The sequence below is a fragment of the Hyla sarda genome, chromosome 6 (genome assembly GCF_029499605.1).
Source record: "Hyla sarda isolate aHylSar1 chromosome 6, aHylSar1.hap1, whole genome shotgun sequence".
In the NCBI taxonomy this organism is placed as follows: domain Eukaryota; kingdom Metazoa; phylum Chordata; class Amphibia; order Anura; family Hylidae; genus Hyla; species Hyla sarda.
The window spans coordinates 69,343,595-69,363,846 of record NC_079194.1 but is presented as its reverse complement, the minus strand read 5'-3'; the positions used below and the strand labels follow the sequence as shown (position 1 = coordinate 69,363,846).

The window sequence follows — 20,252 nt, the reverse complement described above, 5'->3', positions numbered from 1 at the left end:
TTGCAACAGCTGGAGGCACACCGGTTGGGAAACACTGTTCTAGATATAGGTGGTCCTTCTCATATATACATTTTTATGGATTTGCCATTCAAGGAAAGCTGTGATAAACTCTTATAGCTGTGACTATGTATTAGTAAGATTTTACATGAGCAAACCTTTATTTTCAGTTTCATTGGGGTCAGCATGTATTTCTCTGACCCAATACCAGACATCAATGATTCCCAAACAACCGTCTAAGTCAAAAAAGCTTTACATTTAGACAAAAAAAATAAAAAATAAAAAAAAATACATACAATGAATATTCAGAAACTTGTATTTATGATGAGAAAACAAAAGGGGGGACTTAATCCCAGTTCATGTGTTATTAAAAAGTGCATACATCCCATACACTGATCCATGTGCGAAAGCGCTTTGCTTAGTATTGTAACACATTCCCTTAACCTCATGTCTGCCGAATCACCACCAATGCTTTACTACTGGTTTGAGACTTCCCTTGGCAGAAAGGGTTAAGAATCCCTGAAAATCATCCACATACTGAACATACACTGATCAGCCATAACATGAAAACCATTAAGAGGTAAGCCACTGGCCAGTGTTCGGAAGTAAATGTTCCGAACGCTGTTTGGGTCGCCACACCCATTGTGACATCACCACCACGCCCCTCAATGTAAGTCTATGGGAGGGGGTGTGACCGCCGTCACGCGCCCTCCCATAAACTTGCATTGAGGGGGCGTGGTCGGGTTGTCACAAGGGGAGTAGGCCGACCCAAACAGCGCAAAAAGAGCGTTCGGAACATTTACTTCCGAATGCTGGCCAGTGGAGTACCCCTTTAAGAGGTGAAGTGAATAACACAGATTATTGTGACAGTGATACCTGACATGGAGTGGGATATATTAGGCAGCGACTAGTTTCTGAGCAAGGGACACATTTTGATGGCTAAACCAGTGTTTCCCAACCAAGGTGCCTCTGGCTGTTTTAAAACTACAACCCCAGGATGCCAGCTCGGACTGCTCGGAAACGTGCTGTCTCCTTAGACGCCATAGCATTTCTGAGCAGATTCCGCCTTAAAAATTGACATGTCAATTCTTTTAGCAGAGGCCAGATTAGGGAAATGCTGCTGTGTGTACGATGTGTGAAATCTTTTTTTCCAGGTTCCTCTCAAAAATCCTGTGTGAACATGGTTCATTCCAGCAGCCTCCTACTTGTTTTTACAGACAGAACAGAAAGTCTCAGCTTAATTTTAAGAATTGAGAATAGAAACTGCAAGATTTCAGGATTATTTTAAAATATATAGAAAAAAATAGAAAATTTTAAAAATAAAAAAAAACATAAAAAACATCAAATATACTATTAAAAAAAGAAATTCTATTTTATTTATTTATTTATTAAAAAAAAAAAAAAGGTAATTTTCTGACAACACATTCCCTTTAAGAGTTCTTAAAGGGGTACTCCGGTGGAATTTTTTTCTTTTTCTTAAATCAAATGGTGCCAGAAAGTTGAACAGATCTGTAAATTACTTCTATTAAAAAATCTTTATTCTTCCAGTAACTTTTAGCAGCTGTATGCTACAGAGGAAATTCTTTTCTCTTTGAATTTCTTTTTTGCCTTGTCCACAGTGCTCTCTGCTGACACCTGATGCCTGTATCAGGAACTGTCCAGAGCAGGATAAAATCTTCATAGCAAATCTATGCTACTCTGGACAGTTCCTGACATGGACAGAGGTGTCAGCAGAGAGCACTGTGGACAAGACAAAAAAGAAATTCAAATGCTGCTAAAAAGTACTGGAAGGATAAAGATTTTGTTTTTTAAATAGACGTAATTTACAAATCTGTTTAACTTTCTGACACCAGTTCATTTAAAAAAAATAAAATAAAATAAAAAGTTTTCCACCGGAGTACCCCTTTAAGGACTCCAGACATCGACAGGTCAGAGCTGTTTTAGTGTCACAAGACTAATCTATACAATATTAGGCACGTGGTTTTAACGGTATGGCTCATCGGTGTATTTATAGCAGTAGGTATCCTTGCCCACATAAAAAGTATGTGCAAAATACCAGACCTGAAACAAAAAATACTTTCAGACAGAAAGACAGAAAACTAAATCAGATTATGTACCTCCAGTGTATTCCTTATAACACCAGAATATTTATGGAAAAAAATACAGACAAAACCTCTTTTGTCACCCTTTTTGATGTTTTGCAGAAAAAAAAATCATTTTTTTGTTTTTTATTTGTATGAAAATATAAATTAAAAAGGCTCAAAACAACACTAGACATACTGCAGAAACCCCTGTGCTGCCAGGAGGCAGAGCAATGCATTGCACAGCAATAGCCTGCACTTACCCTCTGCGAGCAAAGGAGTCTGGGAATGATCTATCTCGGAGGTGACTGTAACAGTAAAACAAAGTTAAGGCAGAGTATTCCATTTAGGATTATAAGAGGGGTTTACACCATACTGTGGATATCATTGGCTGCAGAAGTTATACAGGTATAAGCCATTGTTCCAAAGGTCCATTTGATCTGGCAATTCTTCTTGACAGCTCTATATCGTGTCACTTACGTATACAGATCTAGAGAGAATCCATTTTCTTGAAAGACGTCCAAGTAGATAGTGTTAGGGGGGTACTCCGGTGGAAAACTTTTTTTTTTGTTTTTTTTTTAAATCAACTGGTGCCAGAAAGTTAAACTTGTTAACAATTCGAAACGCGTTGGTGCGTTTCGTTTGTGAATTTTTTTTATTCATTTTTCTTGTTTGCTGCACTTGGATTTTAATTATAATTTGAAATAAAATTAGAATTTTACTCTGAGTTGGGGGCCGGAAGTTCACCTTCTCCGTTTGTGATTCAACCACCTGAGGACCCAGCCCCAGTGTTTGCTTCCGCACCTCCACAAGGAGAAGTTGTGCTGGATATCTTTGAATTTTATGGTGAGCTGATCTAACTTCTTTTCCATATCGTCAGATTTGTAAATGACTTCTATTAAAAAAAAATCTTTACCCTTCTAGTACTTTTTAGCTGCTGTATTGTCTTGTCCACAGTGCTCTCTGCCTGACACCAGATGCCCGTATCAGGAACTGTCTAGAGCAGGAGAAAATCCCCATAGCAAACATATGCTGTTCTGGACAGTTCCTGACATGGTCAGAGGTGTCAGCAGAGAGCACTGTGGACAAGACAAAAAAAGAAATTCAAAAAGAAAAGAATTTCCTCTGTAGCATACAGCTGCTAAAAAGTACTGGAAGGGTAAAGATTTTTTTTTTAAATAGAAGTCATTTACAAATCTGTTTATCTTTCTGGCACCAGTTCATTTAAAAAAAAAAAAAAAAAAAAAAAAAAAAGTTTCCCACCGGAGAACCCCTTTAAGGTCCATATAGTTAAAATATTCAGCCCAAACCTGAATAATGGGATTTAAGGGCATCGATTATCAGTATGACGACATTATAAGCCTTGGGAATTACCAAACTAAAATAATCCAAATGAAAATATTTCAATCACATAATGACACGGCCGGGGTCTTCTTGCCAATGTCACTGGTTACTACATAGTGTAGGCCAGTGTTTCCCAACCAGGGTGCCTCCAGCTGTTGCAAAACTACAACTCCCAGCATGCCCGGACAGCCTCTGGCTGTCCGGGTATGCTGGGAGTTGTAGTTTTGCAACAGCTGGAGGCACCCTGGTTGGGAAACACTGGTGTAGGCACAAGCCAAGATGCCATCTTAGGTCATTTTATAATGTAATAATGCATAGAAAGGGATACATAGGGATGCTAAGACAATGTACTATATCCAGGGCTCCTGTATGACCCCCCCGATGGAGGCATCTGGGAATATATATCACATTCTGATTAATAGCACTGCAGCTGTATACAGATCAGAGCAGGCATCAAGCAATAAAAACATGCCCTTGTCATACGGGTAGAGTAGGATCAGGCATGAGGCTAGAGGAGGGCCATAGGAATACCCTCTTCTTTCTTCTGGTGATAGGAAATGTTAAGAAATCTAAACAAATGGGAAAATTATGGAACAAGCAGTCAGATTAGAAATATGCAGACAAATAGTTATTGACCTAAATCTCTGTAAAGAATAGCAGGTATCTGCAGTTTTTACGTTTGCGAAACCCTGCGCCGGGTATAGAAGTGGGCAGCAGCTTGTAGTGTAGTAGAAGTTCAGTGCCCACCCCATTACGCTCCGACTGCGAACACCACACGGTCTGTATCACCGCCATCTCTGAACGCTGACAAGACAGTAGAGGTAGCGGCTCAAAGAAGTCCTGTGCCAAGATGCCAGACCTTGTGTATTCCTGTTAACCTCAATCCAGAGGAGGCAAAAATTGTGCAAAAACTAGAGAAACCTCATACGGGCAGGCCAAAGCGGTGCTTCTTTTTCTTAACTGACTTGGAATTTGTTAATCTGCGGAGATCCTCGTCGCCATCAGACTCTTCCATTTCGTCATCCGCTGAAATAAGAATCTATTGAACAATAAATAAAATAAATAAATGAATGAAAAGAATGTTCAGGCATCACTTCAGGAATTACAATTGATATGGGATTCAACCATATGGTATAAAAAATAAATAAATAACAAAGAAACAGGGCAACAGTGTACTTGAGAACACTAAGGCCATGTTCACACTTCCGAAAATGTGCGGTATTCCTGCCGGAAAATACAGACGGACATTCCACACATTTACCTGATGAGGTGGCACTAGGACTACTCAGAAATGTGCCATCTCCATAGAACACAATGCAATTTCAAGCAGATACCGCGCAAACACCGAACAGGTTCAATGTTTCTGCGGATGCCGGAGAACGTGCACAGCAAAGCAGAATCCAAATGAAATCAATGGGACTCTGCTGCAGCAGAATTTCCAAGCAGAATATTTCAGTGGCATTCCGCTCAGAAATTCCACCTTAGATACGCAAAAAGAAGGATAAATGGGATAGCCCACAGATCAAGACAAAGATTAGAGATAGACTGAGCTAGATAGACAGAGCTATATGTAAACAATGTTCATCAATAATGCGTAAATGAAATAAGAGATGATCCTGTAATAGATACTGGTACACGGTACCCTCACCCTTAGCCGTTTAAGCGAGTCCTCTCTGGTTCTTGCAGTGAGAGTGGCTGCTAGCGGAGTTCCGCGAGCCCTCTCAGTATGCAGACTAGGGCTGGGCGGTATACCGGTTCATACCGAATATCGAAATTTTTGGGCTGCACGATATGAATTTTTCCCATACCGCAATACCGGTTTGGCCCCTCCCCCTTGGGAATGAATTATCAGCCCAGCGCAGCGCTGTCCCCACATCGGGGAACTAATCATACGTGACCCGCCAGCGCTGTTCTGCTCCCCCCCACCAAATCATGTTACCCACCAGCGCTGTTCTGCTCACCCCCAATTAATTATCAGCCCAGCGGGGTACTACTCACATGTCACCCGCAAGCACTGCCCTCCTCCTCTTTGTTGGGGGCCGCCGGCGCTGGAACTCACTGTACACCAGTGGTCTCCAACCTGCGGACCTCCAGATGTCGCAAAACTACAACTCCCAGCATGCCCGGACAGCCAACAGCTGTCCGGGCATGCTGGGAGTTGTAGTTTTGCAACAGCTGGAGGTCTGCAGGTTTGAGACCACTGCTGTACGCTGTATCCCTATGCCCAGGCTGCAAAAGATAAAGAAAATAAACTTTAACTTACCTACGTCAGCCTCATGCTGTTCCTTGGGACTGGAACGTCGGACAGCCGTCAGCCTATCACCGGCCGGAGCGATGTCCCACCCCGGCCAGTGATAGGCTTAGCCCACTATCATGTAAGAAGCCGGCTTCTTACATGACAGTGGGCTCAGCCTATCACTGGCTGGGGCGGGACATCGCTCCGGCCGGTGATAGGCTGATGGCTCTCAGACGTTCCAGTCCCCAGCGTAAGGCCGATGTAGGTAAGTAAGAGTTTATTTTCTTTATCTTTTGCAGCCCGGGCATAGGGATACAACGTACAGCAGTGGTCTCCAGTTGTAGTATTGCAAAAGCTGGAGGTCCGCAGGTTGGCGGCCCCCAACAAAGAGGAGGAGGGCAGTGCTTGCGGGTGACATATGTGAGTAGTACCCCGCTGGGCTGATAATTAATTGGAGGGAACAGAACAGCGCTGGTGGGTAACATGATTTGGTGGTGGGAGCAGAACAGCGCTCGCGGGTCACATGATTTGGGGGGGGGGGGTGAAAGAAATACCGTTATATACCATGGAACCGCCATAAGTTACAAAAACAACATGATACACATATTTGGTCATACCGCCCAGCTCTAATGCAGACCTGGATGTGGTGAAGCGGGGGGGGGGGGGGGGGGGGTATATCGATGGGTACGCAGTGCTGGCTGCAGTGTGAATTTCTTCTTGCACTGCGGTATGTGGTTCTCGTTGCATTGGCCGGAACATATGGCAGTGTGCAAGTATGGCAGATGACGTCGGCGTCTGCCTCATGTAAAGTCTTTGCGCTGGGTCTGAAGTTTCCCAAAAGGTACTGACAGGGACTCCAAAAAATATATATATATATATCAGAGAGCGATATAAGAAAATGTAGTATAGTAGTACTAAAGTGGTGGCGGTGCTAGGAGTCCTTGTTCCTACCTTTTGGAAAAACTTAGACCCGGCGAGCAGACTTTACACGAGGCAGACTCCGGTTTGCCGACTTCATCTGCCGTACTTGCACACAGCCATATGTGCCAGCCAACGCAACAAGAACCACATAGTTCTTCTTTCACTGAACTACACACTGCAGCCAGCCCCGCGGACCCAGCGAGATACCCCCCCGCTTCACCACATCCAGGTCTGCATACTGAGAGGGTTCGCGGAACTCCCATAGAATGTGTGACTCCAGAGCAGGAGAAAATCTCCATAGCAAACCTCTCCTGAGCTGGACAGTTCCCGACATGGACAGAGGTGTCAGCAGAGAGCACTGTGGTCAGACTGGAAAGAACTACACAACTTCCTCTGGAGCATACAATAGCTAATAAGTACTGGAAGGATTAATATTTTAATAGAAGTAATTTACAATTCTGTACAACTTTCTTGCACCAGTTGATTTGAAAAAATATATTTCTACCGGAGAACCGCTTTAAAGCATAACTCAGAGGAATCTCTGGTGGCAGGATATTGGTTTAAGGGTAGGGTCACACGTAACAGATCCGCAGCCTATTTTACGCTGCGGATACGCCGGTGGCCGGCACATAATGTGCCTCCAGCTGTTGACACCACACACCCCCGGCCCAACCCACTGGCCTGCTCGCAGCTGCATAGCGGAGCAGCCGCGATGTCCGAGTACACTGCCAGGCAGTCTATAGGACTTGCATTAAACCTGTATTCTGATCGCTGTTGTCTGGAAGTACAAATTTGTCTAGAGATTTAATAAGATCAGAGCATGGTCAGAGTTACGCCTTTATACAAGCCATTCCTTTTGGGACTTGTTTGAGGTATGAAAACACATCAGGTATTATTCCTCTGTCTACTGGTGATAACATTCTATTTCACTATAGGCTGCAAAATCCAATCCTTCTAAAATGTACATAGAGTCTACAGTGAGAACAGTTTGGCCACCAAATGTCACTAATACAGAAAACTGTAATAGGGTGCATGATCTTTACCAGCAATCTCCAAACTGTCGCCCTCCAGCTGTTGCAAAACTACAACTCCCAGAATGCCCGGACAGCCAATGGCTGTTCGGCATTGCGGAGGGTTGTAGTTTTGCAGCAGCTGGAGGGCCACAGTTTGGAGTTTTCTGTGACAAGTTTTCGATTCTATCTTATCTATACTGGCATTTCTGTTTAATAGGGTATTCAGACCTGATAAGGTGACGGCATATTGTTAGGATAGGTCATCATGCTATGGTCAGATCATCATCCTTCTCATCATCCTCATCCTCATCATCTGCAGTGTCTTCCCCAGAACAAGTGGATTGGGAGGCTGAGATTCCAGGTGGCTGGACGTGCTGCTGTGCAAAAGCAGCAAAGGGGCTGTAGCTCTGATTTAGCACCGAATCCCCCTTTTTTTAATGGTAGGTGTAGATCCCACAGGTCAGATTTCTTCTGAACATAAAGTGATGCAATATAACATCATGTTATGATTTGGATATACCCCCTTTAAAAGGGGTTGACCAGCCAAAAAAAAAACGTATCCCCTAACCAAAAGATAGGGGATGTGTGTTTGACTGCTGCTGGGGGGTCAGACTGCTGGGACCCCCCCTACAATCACCAAAATGGGGCCCGAGCAATCCGCATATCCATGTAAACTCAGGACCTTCATCTTCATCAATATAGATCACACATATATGAGAACACAATAAAGTATTGTTTGTGGAGAGATGAGGAGGTGGGTGATACTGTGGTCCTACCAGTCATCACAACGGCCGAACCTGCAGACTTCCTAGAGACTCGACATTAACACTTGAGGCAATACCTTCCCTTTTTTAGGCTTGAAACCATTTCACAAGATAGAAAGGTGGAAACGGAAGAACTGATGCCAAGCTACTTGTGCCTCCAGCAATATCACTGTCCTAAATAACACAGATGGCATTGTTTTCTGTTCTTTATTTCAGTTTTATTGCAGATTCTTCTGCACTTATGCTACTTCTTCAACATTCTTGTTCTGAACTGAAGATTACATAGATGTCATAGCTTGGATTGTCCAAGATTGCTTTGTTTTACAGAAATTGTGACACCCCTCAACACGGGCTGTGCCTGGTGTTGCACCCCTAAACTGAGTGAATGGTTAAGTTGCAATATCAGATATAGCAAACAAAAATAAAAAAATATACATAAATAAATAAAATTAAAAAAAAAACTGCTTTAGGCTATAATCACGTTTTTTTTTTTTTTTTTAGTTGTACCCCCAAAGAAAACCTGCATTTGTTTTTTTGTTAGTAATTTTACAGCACAAAAGACAGCCAAAACAGCTATTGTTTCACATGTATCAAGCCCAATGGAAGTCTACGGAAAAAAGGCTGGTAATGCACACGCTGGCCCCGATTTACGTGTCATGTTTTTAGCATTCTAAGCACATTAACACCTAAACGTTATAGCGCCAACCTAGAAAAGTTTGTCCAGAAACCTGAAAATGGGGCATGGCCTCAGGATTCTCTGTACTCTTGAAATATTTATTATAGGTTTAACCTGGAGATTATGGTGCATGGTGTTCTCCCCTCCCTTTTTCTTAACCCACTTTAGGTTTTGGGATCTGTTTTCACATTAGTGATGGTGCAGTTTGGCACAAAATGAGCACAAGGGTACACGTCACACATATGGCACAATTATTAAAACCAGGGAATTTGAGTAAATCTGGGTCATTGTGTCATTGCCACAGTGTTTCGAGAAAAGACAGCTGTTACATAGTTACATAGTTAGTATGGTTGAAAAAAGACATACGTCCATCAAGTCCAACCAGGGAATTGAAGGGAAGGGTGTAAGGGAAAGAAAACTGTAAAAAAAAAAAAAAAAAAACAGAAAGGACCAAAAAAACTGTGTGTGATCATGGCCTTATGGATATTTAACCCCCTTGGCAACATCTGACATACATTTACGGTGGAATATGAATATCATGCAATTTTTCCAACTTATGCTGGTAAAATGTCACAAGTGAAACCACCCAAAGGCAAGCAATCAAAAACTAGAGGAATCACATATTAAAGAAATGGGCACACACTCACTTCAGATTCAGAATCATCATAAGAGGCTGCCCGCCGATACCGGACCTTATTACCATTCCGGGACTCCGGGCTCCCTTCTTTCTCTTCTAGTTTAGCTTTTGTCTTGCCCTTCTTCATCAAAAAGTTGTCCACCACCCAGAACATTAATGCCTGTAGACATCAGAAACATATTCTTAATAAATGGCACTGACCCTTTCAGTAAACCAATACAAAAGAACAGAAACCAAAATCGAGCAAGTGGTATATCATAGGATATAATTAAAACATGTAAAAGCCAGTTGTTGGTTCATTTAGATTTTTTTTTTTAGACATAATTTGTCATCTGGATGTTCACTCACATTAACAAAGAAGGGTACAATGAGCATTACAATGGCCAGCTCCAGCTCTGGGTTCGGGAAAGTGTCAGGCTTTAACATGGCCACCTGGGAAGAAGAGAAACATGAAAAGCTTTAGAACGTTTTAGAGGATTTTTAACAAAGCTAAATTCACTAAACATGATTAAATATCTATCGCCCCTGTATGTCCCCTCCATACACACTTTTAGCCCTCATTCATCTACAGGGGCAGCTATTAAAGTCAGACACAGTCAGCATTTCAAGTCATCCCAAATGAGTTTGATGGGCGGCTTTTTGTAGGTTCAGCGTAACTCAGCCTTAACAAATTCTGCATACAATTTTCTCATGGATCTCAATATGCGCACAGGGGTATTGTCACATGCATAGCATAGGTCTTCCATTAAGTTTTAAAAGTGCATTTTAAATGCATTGCTAAGAAACTATTAGTAAGAACGAAGATTATCTCAAAGGCCTACGATACATAGATGTTAATGAACACTGTAATGTTGGCTCATGGGGATTTGCAGGTTGCAATACAACCCTGCTCACGTACATTAGATCTGATGTGGCACGACTCAGGGAGGGTAACAAAGCCATCTTTAGCAACGCTACCCATGCACTAATCTAAAGAGGACTCGTATTTATTCGGAGGTCCACAGTTTGGAGACCACTGGTCTAGATCATCAACTGGATGGTCCTCACAGCTTAGTTCTCAAAAGGAAGAGCTTCAGGTACATGCGCCATTGAGAGCAGTGGTGTCTCTCAAATTGGCTCTCAAGGGGGCAGTTACCAATGCTTTTAATGGGGCACGAATCAGAGACTGTGCACTGGTGGCCACCCAGTCCAGGCCTTCAATGGTATATTGGGAGCCAAAACTAACAACACTAATTGCTCCACATGGACGACAGAAGGTTTTCACAGGGCCTTTTTGGTCATATTCACACAGTTTTTTGAGGTTCATTTTAAAGAGTACCTGTCACCAAATAAAAGTTTTAGTATAGTGTTCCATGTGTAATTAGCAGACACTTTCCCATTTCAACATAAATATGTTCAAAATGTAATAGAAAAAATGGCCACTAGGTGGCTCTGTTCTGTTTCCTGCCACAATTAATACAGTGAGTTTAGTCTCCTCCTGGCCTGGCAGGAGACCAAACCCAGGAAGTGCTTCTCTGCACTGAGCTTGATTGACAGCTGCACAGAACCTTACTGAAAGCTACAAAGAGCATGACATCACTGAAGCCTGCTGGGGGACCACTTTCTCCTGCTGGAAGATTGCACTATGTGAGCAAGAATAAAGGTAAGATACTCAGCTTTTTAAACCTCTGAAATTTTAAGGGCTGGAGGAGTGTAAGGAGTAGTTCGGAAACAAAGCCCGAGTTTAGAAAAGTTTATTTGGCGACATGTAATTTTTAAGCTTCTAAAGCAGTGTCTTATGTTTTGCCATATTTACAGGCTACAGCAAAAGCTATAGCCACCAAAAAACTGCTGTTTGCAAAGGAAATGCCATAAACTATGCACCAAAACATGGAAGTATTTTGGCTTACAGAGTGCCTGTCAATCGGAAAAACTTTTAACATGTCCTAGCAACAGGTCAAAAGTTTTGATTGGCGGGGTCTAAGTGTTCAGACCTCCTCAGATCCGGAGAACAAACCAGGAGAAATCTGCCCTGCCGCTCACTACTGTCCGTACCTCTGTGTCACGTGATCAAGACACGCTCATAGACTTACATTACGAGTTTGTCTTGATCACTCCACATGGAGCCGGGAGAGAACGTGCTGAATGTGACCTTCTCCTGGCTCTTCTTCTGATTTGTGAAGGTCTGAACACTTTGATTATATGACATATACAACAAGGTATGGGGGGATTCAGCTACCTATAAAGTAAGATTACTTATAATTTGCGTGGGTGTGCATCATATCAGTGGTTTTTTTCATTTTTTTTTGATTTTTCCAATTATTTGACATGGTGCTAGTACATGTCAAAGGTTTTTTCAAGTGTCAGTGGCCATTTAAGAGCATAGGTCCCTTGTACTTAAATGGGTATTCCAGGAAAAAAATGTATATATATTTCCACTGGCTCCAGAAATAGATTTGTAAATTACTTCTATTAAAAAAATCTTAATCCTTCCAGTAGTTATCAGCTGCTGAAGTTGAGTTGTTATTTCTGCCTGACAACAGTGTTCTCTGCTGACACCTCTGCTTGTCTCAGGAACTGTCCACAGTAGATGCAAATCCCCATAGCAAATGTCTAATGCTTAGAACAGTTCCTGAGACAAGCAGAGGTGTCAGCAGAGAGCACTGTTGTCAGAAAGAAAACAACAACTCAACTTTAGCAGCTGATAACTACAGGAAGGATTAAGATTTTTTAATAAAAGTAATTTATAAATCTGTTTAACTTTCTGGAGCAAGTTGATATAAAAATACCCCTGGAATACCCCTTTAACGTAATGGATGTAACAAATGGCAATAAACATTTCATGAGACTATCATGCTTTACATCCCAAAAAAACTGCGTATGAACGTCGCCTTTAGGAGGCAGCTGTTAAGTCACGAAGTTTTATATGAAAGCTATTTAGATTGATGTTTGTGTCCAGGGGATCTCTAGAACCAAACATACTAAATTGTAACTGAGCAGCTATAACTATTATTGGCTAAGCCCCTCAGCACTTTGCAATCTGGGTCGATCATGTAATCTACTGCTATATAACTGAGCAGTTCAGTGATATTTCTATTGCACAATAACAGCACACATAGTGGACGAGACAAAAATGTTATGAACAGACTGGTGGGAAAGGTAGCATCTTATGCAAATGACACTACGAAAATGACTGTGCACCTGCTGCTGCAAAGACTGTGTTCACACCACCATCTGAGGCAAAGTGGGCACTGCCATCAGATTTGACAGGTAGAACAGCACAGCATGCAGTGCTAAACTCAGTTGTGTGACAGATCCACCCCAGCAGCATGGTTTCCTTTATAACAGTAACCACAATGGCAGTGTGATCAGAGCAGTGTAAACATTTTTAAAAGATGACTGCTAAAGCTCATCGCTTGTGAATCAACGACCTTCACTGTATATAGGACAATGACACTTATCTGGGAACACAACAACTAACCTCTTTCAGATTAGGTATAAGCAGGACAAGGACTATGGCAGTCTTCTCGAACATCATGATAAGGATGTAGAGTGCACACTGTCCAACCCAGGCTTTACACTGTAAAGGATCCCCTGCAAAAAAAAATAATAAAAAAGAGATATAAAAATAGTTAAAATAAAATAAAATGTCAAGCAGAGAAAAATAGGCCATATACACACATGTGTATATGAAAAAACACAAAAAAAAACGCGTCCGGCACTCCGACATTGCCTGGTCACCGTTCCATTCCATGTCAGGAACTTTCCAGAGTAGAAAAGGTTTGTTATGGGGATTTGCTTCTTCTCTGGACAGTTCCCGACAAGGACAGAGGTGTCAGCAGAGAGAACTGTGGTCAGACAGAAAGGAAATTCAAAAAGAAAATAACTTCCTGTGGAGCATACATCAGCTGATAAGTACTGGAAGGATTAAGATTTTTACAAAGATTTACAAATCTGTTTAACTTTCTGGCACCAGTAGATAAAAAAATAATAATAATAATAATTTCCAGCAGAGTACCTCTTTAGTCTCTAGATCTCTTAGCAGATGCAGCGTTCTCTCCTATAAGAGGCTGGAAGACACTGGTGCATGTGCTGTATAAGATGCCCCGCTCATAGGGGGTAAAAGAAGATGGGACATGTTTAGCCTGGTGACAAGTGATCATTACCATTGATCTGTGGGTGCCAACATGGTCATGTAACCATCAATATAACAAATTGAAAAGTATGCCTGACCAAATCATCCATGTACAAGTAAGTACCAAATTACATTTACAGAGGTTAACAAATGTTTTTCTGTATAAATAACATCTAAGTGCCCAAAATGATACATATATATCACATACAAAGTCCTCATTCCAGGATACAACACCAATCACAAGGTCCGGTTAGGTGTAGGCTAAAATACTTTATTGCATCAGAGAATACAAATACGACGTTTCAGCTAGTGTGCCTTTCTCAAGCATAGTGCATACATAAGTACAACAATCTTATATAGGTAACAAATACATGTGATAGGTGGAAACACAGGTGCCAATAGTGCAGCATTATTCATTAAGCCAACCCTCCAAACTCCATAGGTTTAGACAGTGGTCACGTGACATAAGAGCTGTCAAGCATTAAAAACATCCAAAATATAACATAAATGCAGTGTGCTAAATCTAGACCAATTGGAGTGGCAGACAAGGGGGGACTCCATACTGTCAATGTAGGTCTCTGATGTTTTATAGTAAGCGCTGTAATCACAATAACTCCACGCTCCATCCTTTCCACTTGTAAACAATGAAAATGCAGCTAGCCGGAACTCTAATCGCCTATCGCTGTATAGGGGATTCACCTGCACATGCACTAGTACTCAGCGCAGTCGTCCTGTAACAGATGCGGAGATCCAGCTGACAGACCTTAAAGGGGTTATCCAGGAAAAAACTTTTTTATATATCAACTGGCTTCAGACAAGATTTGTAAATTACTTCTATTAAAAAATCTTAATCCTTTCAGTACTTATGAGCTTCTGAAGTTAAGGTTGTTCTTTTCAGTCTAAGTGCTCTCTGATGACACGTGTCTCGGGAAACGCCCAGTTTAGAAGCAAATCCCCATAGCAAACCTCTTCTAAACTGGGCGGTTCTCGAGACAGGTGTCATCAGTGAGAACTTAGACAGAAAAGAACAACCTAAACTTCAGAAGCTCATAAGTACTGAAAGGATTAAGATTTTTTAATAGAAGTAATTTACAAATCTGTTTAACTTTCTGGAGCCAGTTGATATATATATATATATATATATATAAAAAAGTTTTTTCCTGGAATACTCCTTTAACAGCCATAAAGAAAGGAAAAATTAAAATCAACTCCTCACGTCAATTTCTTATTACATATTCCTAATACGGTAGGTTATGTTTAGAACAGAAGAAACAAATGGATGAAGAAAAAAAAAAAAAAAAGAGGAAAAAAAGGAAGAGAAAAAAGGGGGGGGATGTATAAAGAGAAACAAAAAATAAATAAAATTTAAAAAATTAAAAATAAAATAAGAAGAGGAAGTGCATAAAGGGGACAAAAGAAAAAGATAAAGGAAAAAAAAAGAGAATGGAAAGAAGAAGATAGAAAAAAGGGGGGCAAATAAGAATAAAGTTACATGTAGGGTTTAAGATTAAAATCCACGTTCAATCCATGTGGATATAAAGTGTATAATTTGAGGATCCATTTACGGTAAGTTCTTTTGTTTTAAAATTCTCTCCTTCGCCTCCTCTCCTAAGTGGGGGGAAACATGGTGGATTATTCTAATGCTAATATTGTGACCCACCTCTAAAAAAGGTCTTGGGATGGGGAGCTCAACCTTCCCTGTCCTGATGGATAATGTGATCATTTAAACAGATAAGGCACTCATTAGTGGTTTCCCCCACATAGTAAAGCCGACAAGGGCATTGTAGTAAATAGATAAATGACGACCTAGAAGTATATCTTTCCCTAATCGTTCATTTTTGGCCCGTTTGAGAATGGGAGAATGTATCATCTTTAATTGTACTGGTACAGTGGCTGTGCCCCAAGCAATGAAAATTACCTTTTTTGGAGCCCAGCCATATATTCCTCTCCTTAGGATTTTGTTTCCAACCCCCTATACCTGATTTGACCAGGAGGTCCTTATAATTCTGTCCCTTGCGGTAAGCCATAACAGGGGTGCCTGTCAAGTTAGTGGTACGTTGTACATGTGGTGTGAGTAGAGACAAAGGGAATTCTCTCGGTCTCTTACTCACTTGTAGCAATTCTTCCCTAGTCTTCGTCTCCAAGTTTTATCTATGATGTTGTAACTAGAGATGAGCGAAGATACAGTGATTCGATTCATCACGAACTTCGCGGCTCGCGTTTGCAGACTTTAGCCTGCATAAATTAGTTCAGCTTTCAGGTACTCCGGTGGGCTGGAAAAGGTGGATATAGTCCTAGAAGAGAGTCTCCAGCCCACCGGAGCACCTGAAATAATTTACGTAGGCTAAAGTCAGCAAACGCCAAGCCGCGAAGTTTGTGACATCGAATCACTGTAACTTCGCTCATCTCTAGTTATAACAGTTTCCGTGGGTAACCTTTTCTCCTAAATTTGTTACACATTTCATCTAACCTTCCCTCCAAATTCTCTGAGGGTAAAACGATTTGCTTCACCCTCAGCATTTGGCTCCAGGGCAGGGATTTAATCATTGATTTAGGATGTAAACTTTCACAAATCAATAAATTATTCCTGTCAGTCTCTTTAGTAGACAAATCAGTCGTTAATTTGTTGTCACGCAGAAAAAACGGTTGTATCGAGGAATTGTAGGGACCTGGTTGAGCATACCATAGTAAACTTTAGTTCAGAGTAAATGTTATTTAATTCCTCAAAAAAACTGTTCTATTATGTCTCCGTCCCTGTCCAGACCACAAACGTGTCATCGATATATCGAAGCCACGTCTGTACATGTATGAACAGGGGTGAAGGATATATGTGCAGTCTGCCATATCTGAATTTATCAGGCATTTTGCAACCACATTAATACCCCGATCGTGATCGATAGGTTTCCTATGTCAAAGGATACTAGTATCGTGTTCTTAGGGCAATCCAAGGCCATTACTTTATGGAGAAAATCTATGATGTTTTGTACATGGGAAACGGCATTCATGGCAAAATTGTGTAATATTTTGTCTAAGTACACTGCTATAGGGGGGAATACAGAGTCCTGCCCGGAGACAATGGGCCTTCCTGGGGGACTCTGCAGGTTCTTATGGATTTTTGGCAGTGTGTAAAATACAGGTACGTGAGTGATCCTTAATAAGAAACCGGTGTAAATCTTCATCTATTATGATATTTTCCATGGCCTGACACAAGATGTTCCCAATCATATCCTGAATCTTACCCAAGGGATCTGAATTTACTTTTGTGTATTCCATGTCATCCTCTGATTGCCTATTAATCTCTGCGAGATAAAGGGGGGTGTCCATCACAACGATGGCACCCCCTTATCCACAGGCTTAATAGTAATTGCATCATTTTTCTCCAACCCTTTTATGGCCTTAATTTCCGTCCTTGATGCATTGTGCCACCTTCCTTCATCTAACTGTGTTAATCTCAGTTTTTCAACTTGTGCTGAGACGGTCTGTATGTAGGCCTCAATCCCACTATGATCCCTTGGGGGTTGAAAACTTCTCTAGTTAAAGGGGTACTCCAGCGCTTAGACATCTTTTCCCCTATCCAAAGGATAAGATGCCTGATCGCGGGGTCCCGCCACTGGAGACCCCCGTGATCTTGCATGCAGCACCACAGTTAAAATCAGTTCCCAAAGCATGTTCGCTCCGGGTCTGATTACCGGCGACCACGGGGCCGGCGGCGTGTGACAACACGCCTCCGCCCCGTGTGACGTCACGCTCCGCCCCTCAATGCAATCCTTTGGATAGGGGATAAGATGTCTAAGCGCCAGAGTACCCCTTTAAACAAGAGGTCTGTCTAAGTACAGAAGTGACAACTTAGGTTTCATTAGCATTCTGTGAAAAATTATTTTTTAGTCGTAATCTACGGAAAAATGTCTCAATATGGAGAGAAAACCAATCTACATCAGTAGTTGGACAATACGAAAGTCCCTTCTCCAAAGCTCTCGTTTCTATATCAGATAATGTAATGGAGCTGATATTTACCACCAACGTCCTCTCCTCGCTCATCCTCTCAGGGGTTTGAGGTAGGTTCTCTGCCAGGTTCTCTGAACCCCTCGTGGTGTTTTCCCCCCCCCCCCCGCCTCCATTGTTGAATGGATACATCGGACGAGTCGCTGTCAAGAGCTGTGGAGAGGAAACCAGCTGTTTTCGGGGCCATTGATTTTGAAATGCGCTGCGCGTGGGCGTCATGTGCATCTCTTATTCTCATACTGAAGTTGCGATTGCCATGTATATATTTTTCCATTATTGTAATCCTCGATATCACGGTGCCATTTAATTCTTTTGGCCTCCTCCAATTTTTGTTTGTGCTTGAGGAGTCTGAATGCCAGTTTCTCCTTGGAGTCTTGATACTCCTGTGGGGTGAGGAGAGATTTCAATTGTTCCTGTACGTCCAGACACTTGGTTTGAGTTTTCGCGATATCCAGCTGTAAAAACGCCGTGTTGAGCAACATGAAGTCCAAAGCATATTTGTTTGATATCTGGATAAACTTCTGATGAAAATGGTCATTATTTGGGCTCATATGGGAGTGCATCCCCCGCGGTATTCTGTTCGCGGTAGTACTCACTGAGAGTGACTAAATGGAGCTCTAGTGTAACCAAAACATCTTTGTAACCGAACTTAAATGGATCCACAAATTAAACATTTTGCATCCACATGGACTGAACGTGGATTTAAATCTTAAACCCTAGATGTAACTTTATTCTTGTTTGCACCCTTTTTTTCTATCTACTATCCATTCCCCCTATCTACTTCTATCCATTCCCCCTTTTTATGCAATTTTGTGTATTTCTCACCTTTTTATGTTTGTTTTTTGTTTATTTTTTTGGATTTTTTCCATTTTATTTTGCTTTTTCCCTTAATTTTTTCCTTTTTTCTCTTTCTTTTGTCCCCTTTTTTTCTCTTCCTCTTTTCTTATTTTTTATTTTCCTTTATTTTATTTTATTATTTTTTTTTTCTTGTTTCTTTCTCTCTTTATACATCCCCCTTTTTTTCTCTCCCTTTTTATTCCTCTCTGTTTTTCTTTCTTCATTAATTTGTTTATTCTGTTCTAAACATAACCTATTAGGAATACGTAATGACCCATCTTAAAAGAATAAGAAATTGACGTGAGGAGTCTATGTAAATTTTTTTTCTTTCTTTATATTTTTTAGGCACTGTTCACTATATTTGTACATCTTGATCAATTGGAAAAGACAATACACAGGGGATTCCATAGCACATTATATCAAGTCTACACCCATTCGCTGTCCGTCCTTTATGTGAAACTATCATCTCTCTTTGATGGATCCAACTCCGGACCCTGGCAGATTCATTGCAGGACGTTACTGACATTTGGCTGTTAAGGTCTGTCAGCCGGATACTAGTACTAACTCATGCGCAGGGGAATCCCCTACACACAGACAGGCGATTAGACTTCCGGCTAACTGCGATCACGTGTGTGATCTTTGCACAGCTGAATTTTCATTGTTTACAAGCGGAAAGGATGGAGCGTGGAGTTATTTCTATTACAGCGCTTACTGTAAGGTATAAAACATCAGAGACCTGCATGGACAGTATGGAGTCCCCCCTTGTCTGCCACTCCAATTGGTCTAGATTTAGCACACTGCATTTATGTTATATTTTAAATGTTCTTATGCTTGACAGCTCTTATGTCACATGACCACTGTCTAAACCTATGGAGTTTGGAGGGTTGGCACTATATGCACCTGTTCTGTGTTTCTACCTATCACATGTATTTGTTACCTAGATAAGATTGTTGTATTTATGTATGCACTATGCTTGAGAAAGGCACACTAGCCGAAACATTGTATTTGTATTCTCTGATGCAATAAAGTATTTTAGCCTACACCTAACCGGACCTTGTGATTGGTACTGTATCCTGGAATGGGGACTTTGTATCTGAATCCAGCATTGGCAAGCTGGTGGATAGCACCGCACTAGAGGCCATCCTGTGCTGATTCTACTACACTTTAGACTATATATCACATACCATATTCTCCAAACCTTAAGGAGTCCCACTGCCTCCATTCAACCACACAGCTCACGGCTCGGACACCCGCATAAATAAGTAACATGCCCAGTGTGGCGTCCAGGAGGAAGTTGATGAGATAGCTGAAGGCAAGAAGAAGAAAATGGTCAAGAACTGACCCTGTATTACAGTAAGATATCAATACAAATATTCTATAAAATTTTTTGGAAAAAGGCAAGTTAGTAAAATAATATTGGCCCTCATTTACTTAGAAAATCGGGTTGTAAGTCTATCTTGCTTTCTTACCCAGCTGCTTTTTTCCCCTGATATTTATTATTATGTTGCATCCTGTTTGTCGCACGTGGGTTTTGTTGTCTTTGGTTTCCAACTCCTCTGAGTTGTCGGGAAAAAATCCACAACAATTCAACAAATTCGGGTTGGAAACCTTTATAAATACGTGGGAAAGC

At 41.4% G+C, this 20,252-nt stretch overlaps 1 protein-coding gene across 3 annotated transcripts in view; it reads right to left on the bottom strand.

Moving 5' to 3' along the window:
• The window catches only part of STIMATE (STIM activating enhancer), a 69,965-nt gene that overhangs the window by 27,071 nt on the left and 22,642 nt on the right, over nt 1–20,252 (bottom strand). The window contains exons 4-8 of one of the 3 annotated variants that reach the window (XM_056524075.1): nt 19,807–19,928; nt 13,130–13,242; nt 10,018–10,101; nt 9,680–9,829; nt 1,395–4,461 (exon numbers count right to left, since the gene is read on the bottom strand). In XM_056524075.1, the coding sequence (XP_056380050.1) occupies nt 4,345–4,461; nt 9,680–9,829; nt 10,018–10,101; nt 13,130–13,242; nt 19,807–19,928 (586 nt within the window). In that variant the 3' untranslated portion in view covers nt 1,395–4,344. Of the gene's footprint in view, nt 1–1,394; nt 4,462–9,679; nt 9,830–10,017; nt 10,102–13,129; nt 13,243–19,806; nt 19,929–20,252 lie in introns of those variants that run through there. The other 2 variants (XM_056524074.1, XM_056524076.1) reach the window with 2 other exon arrangements.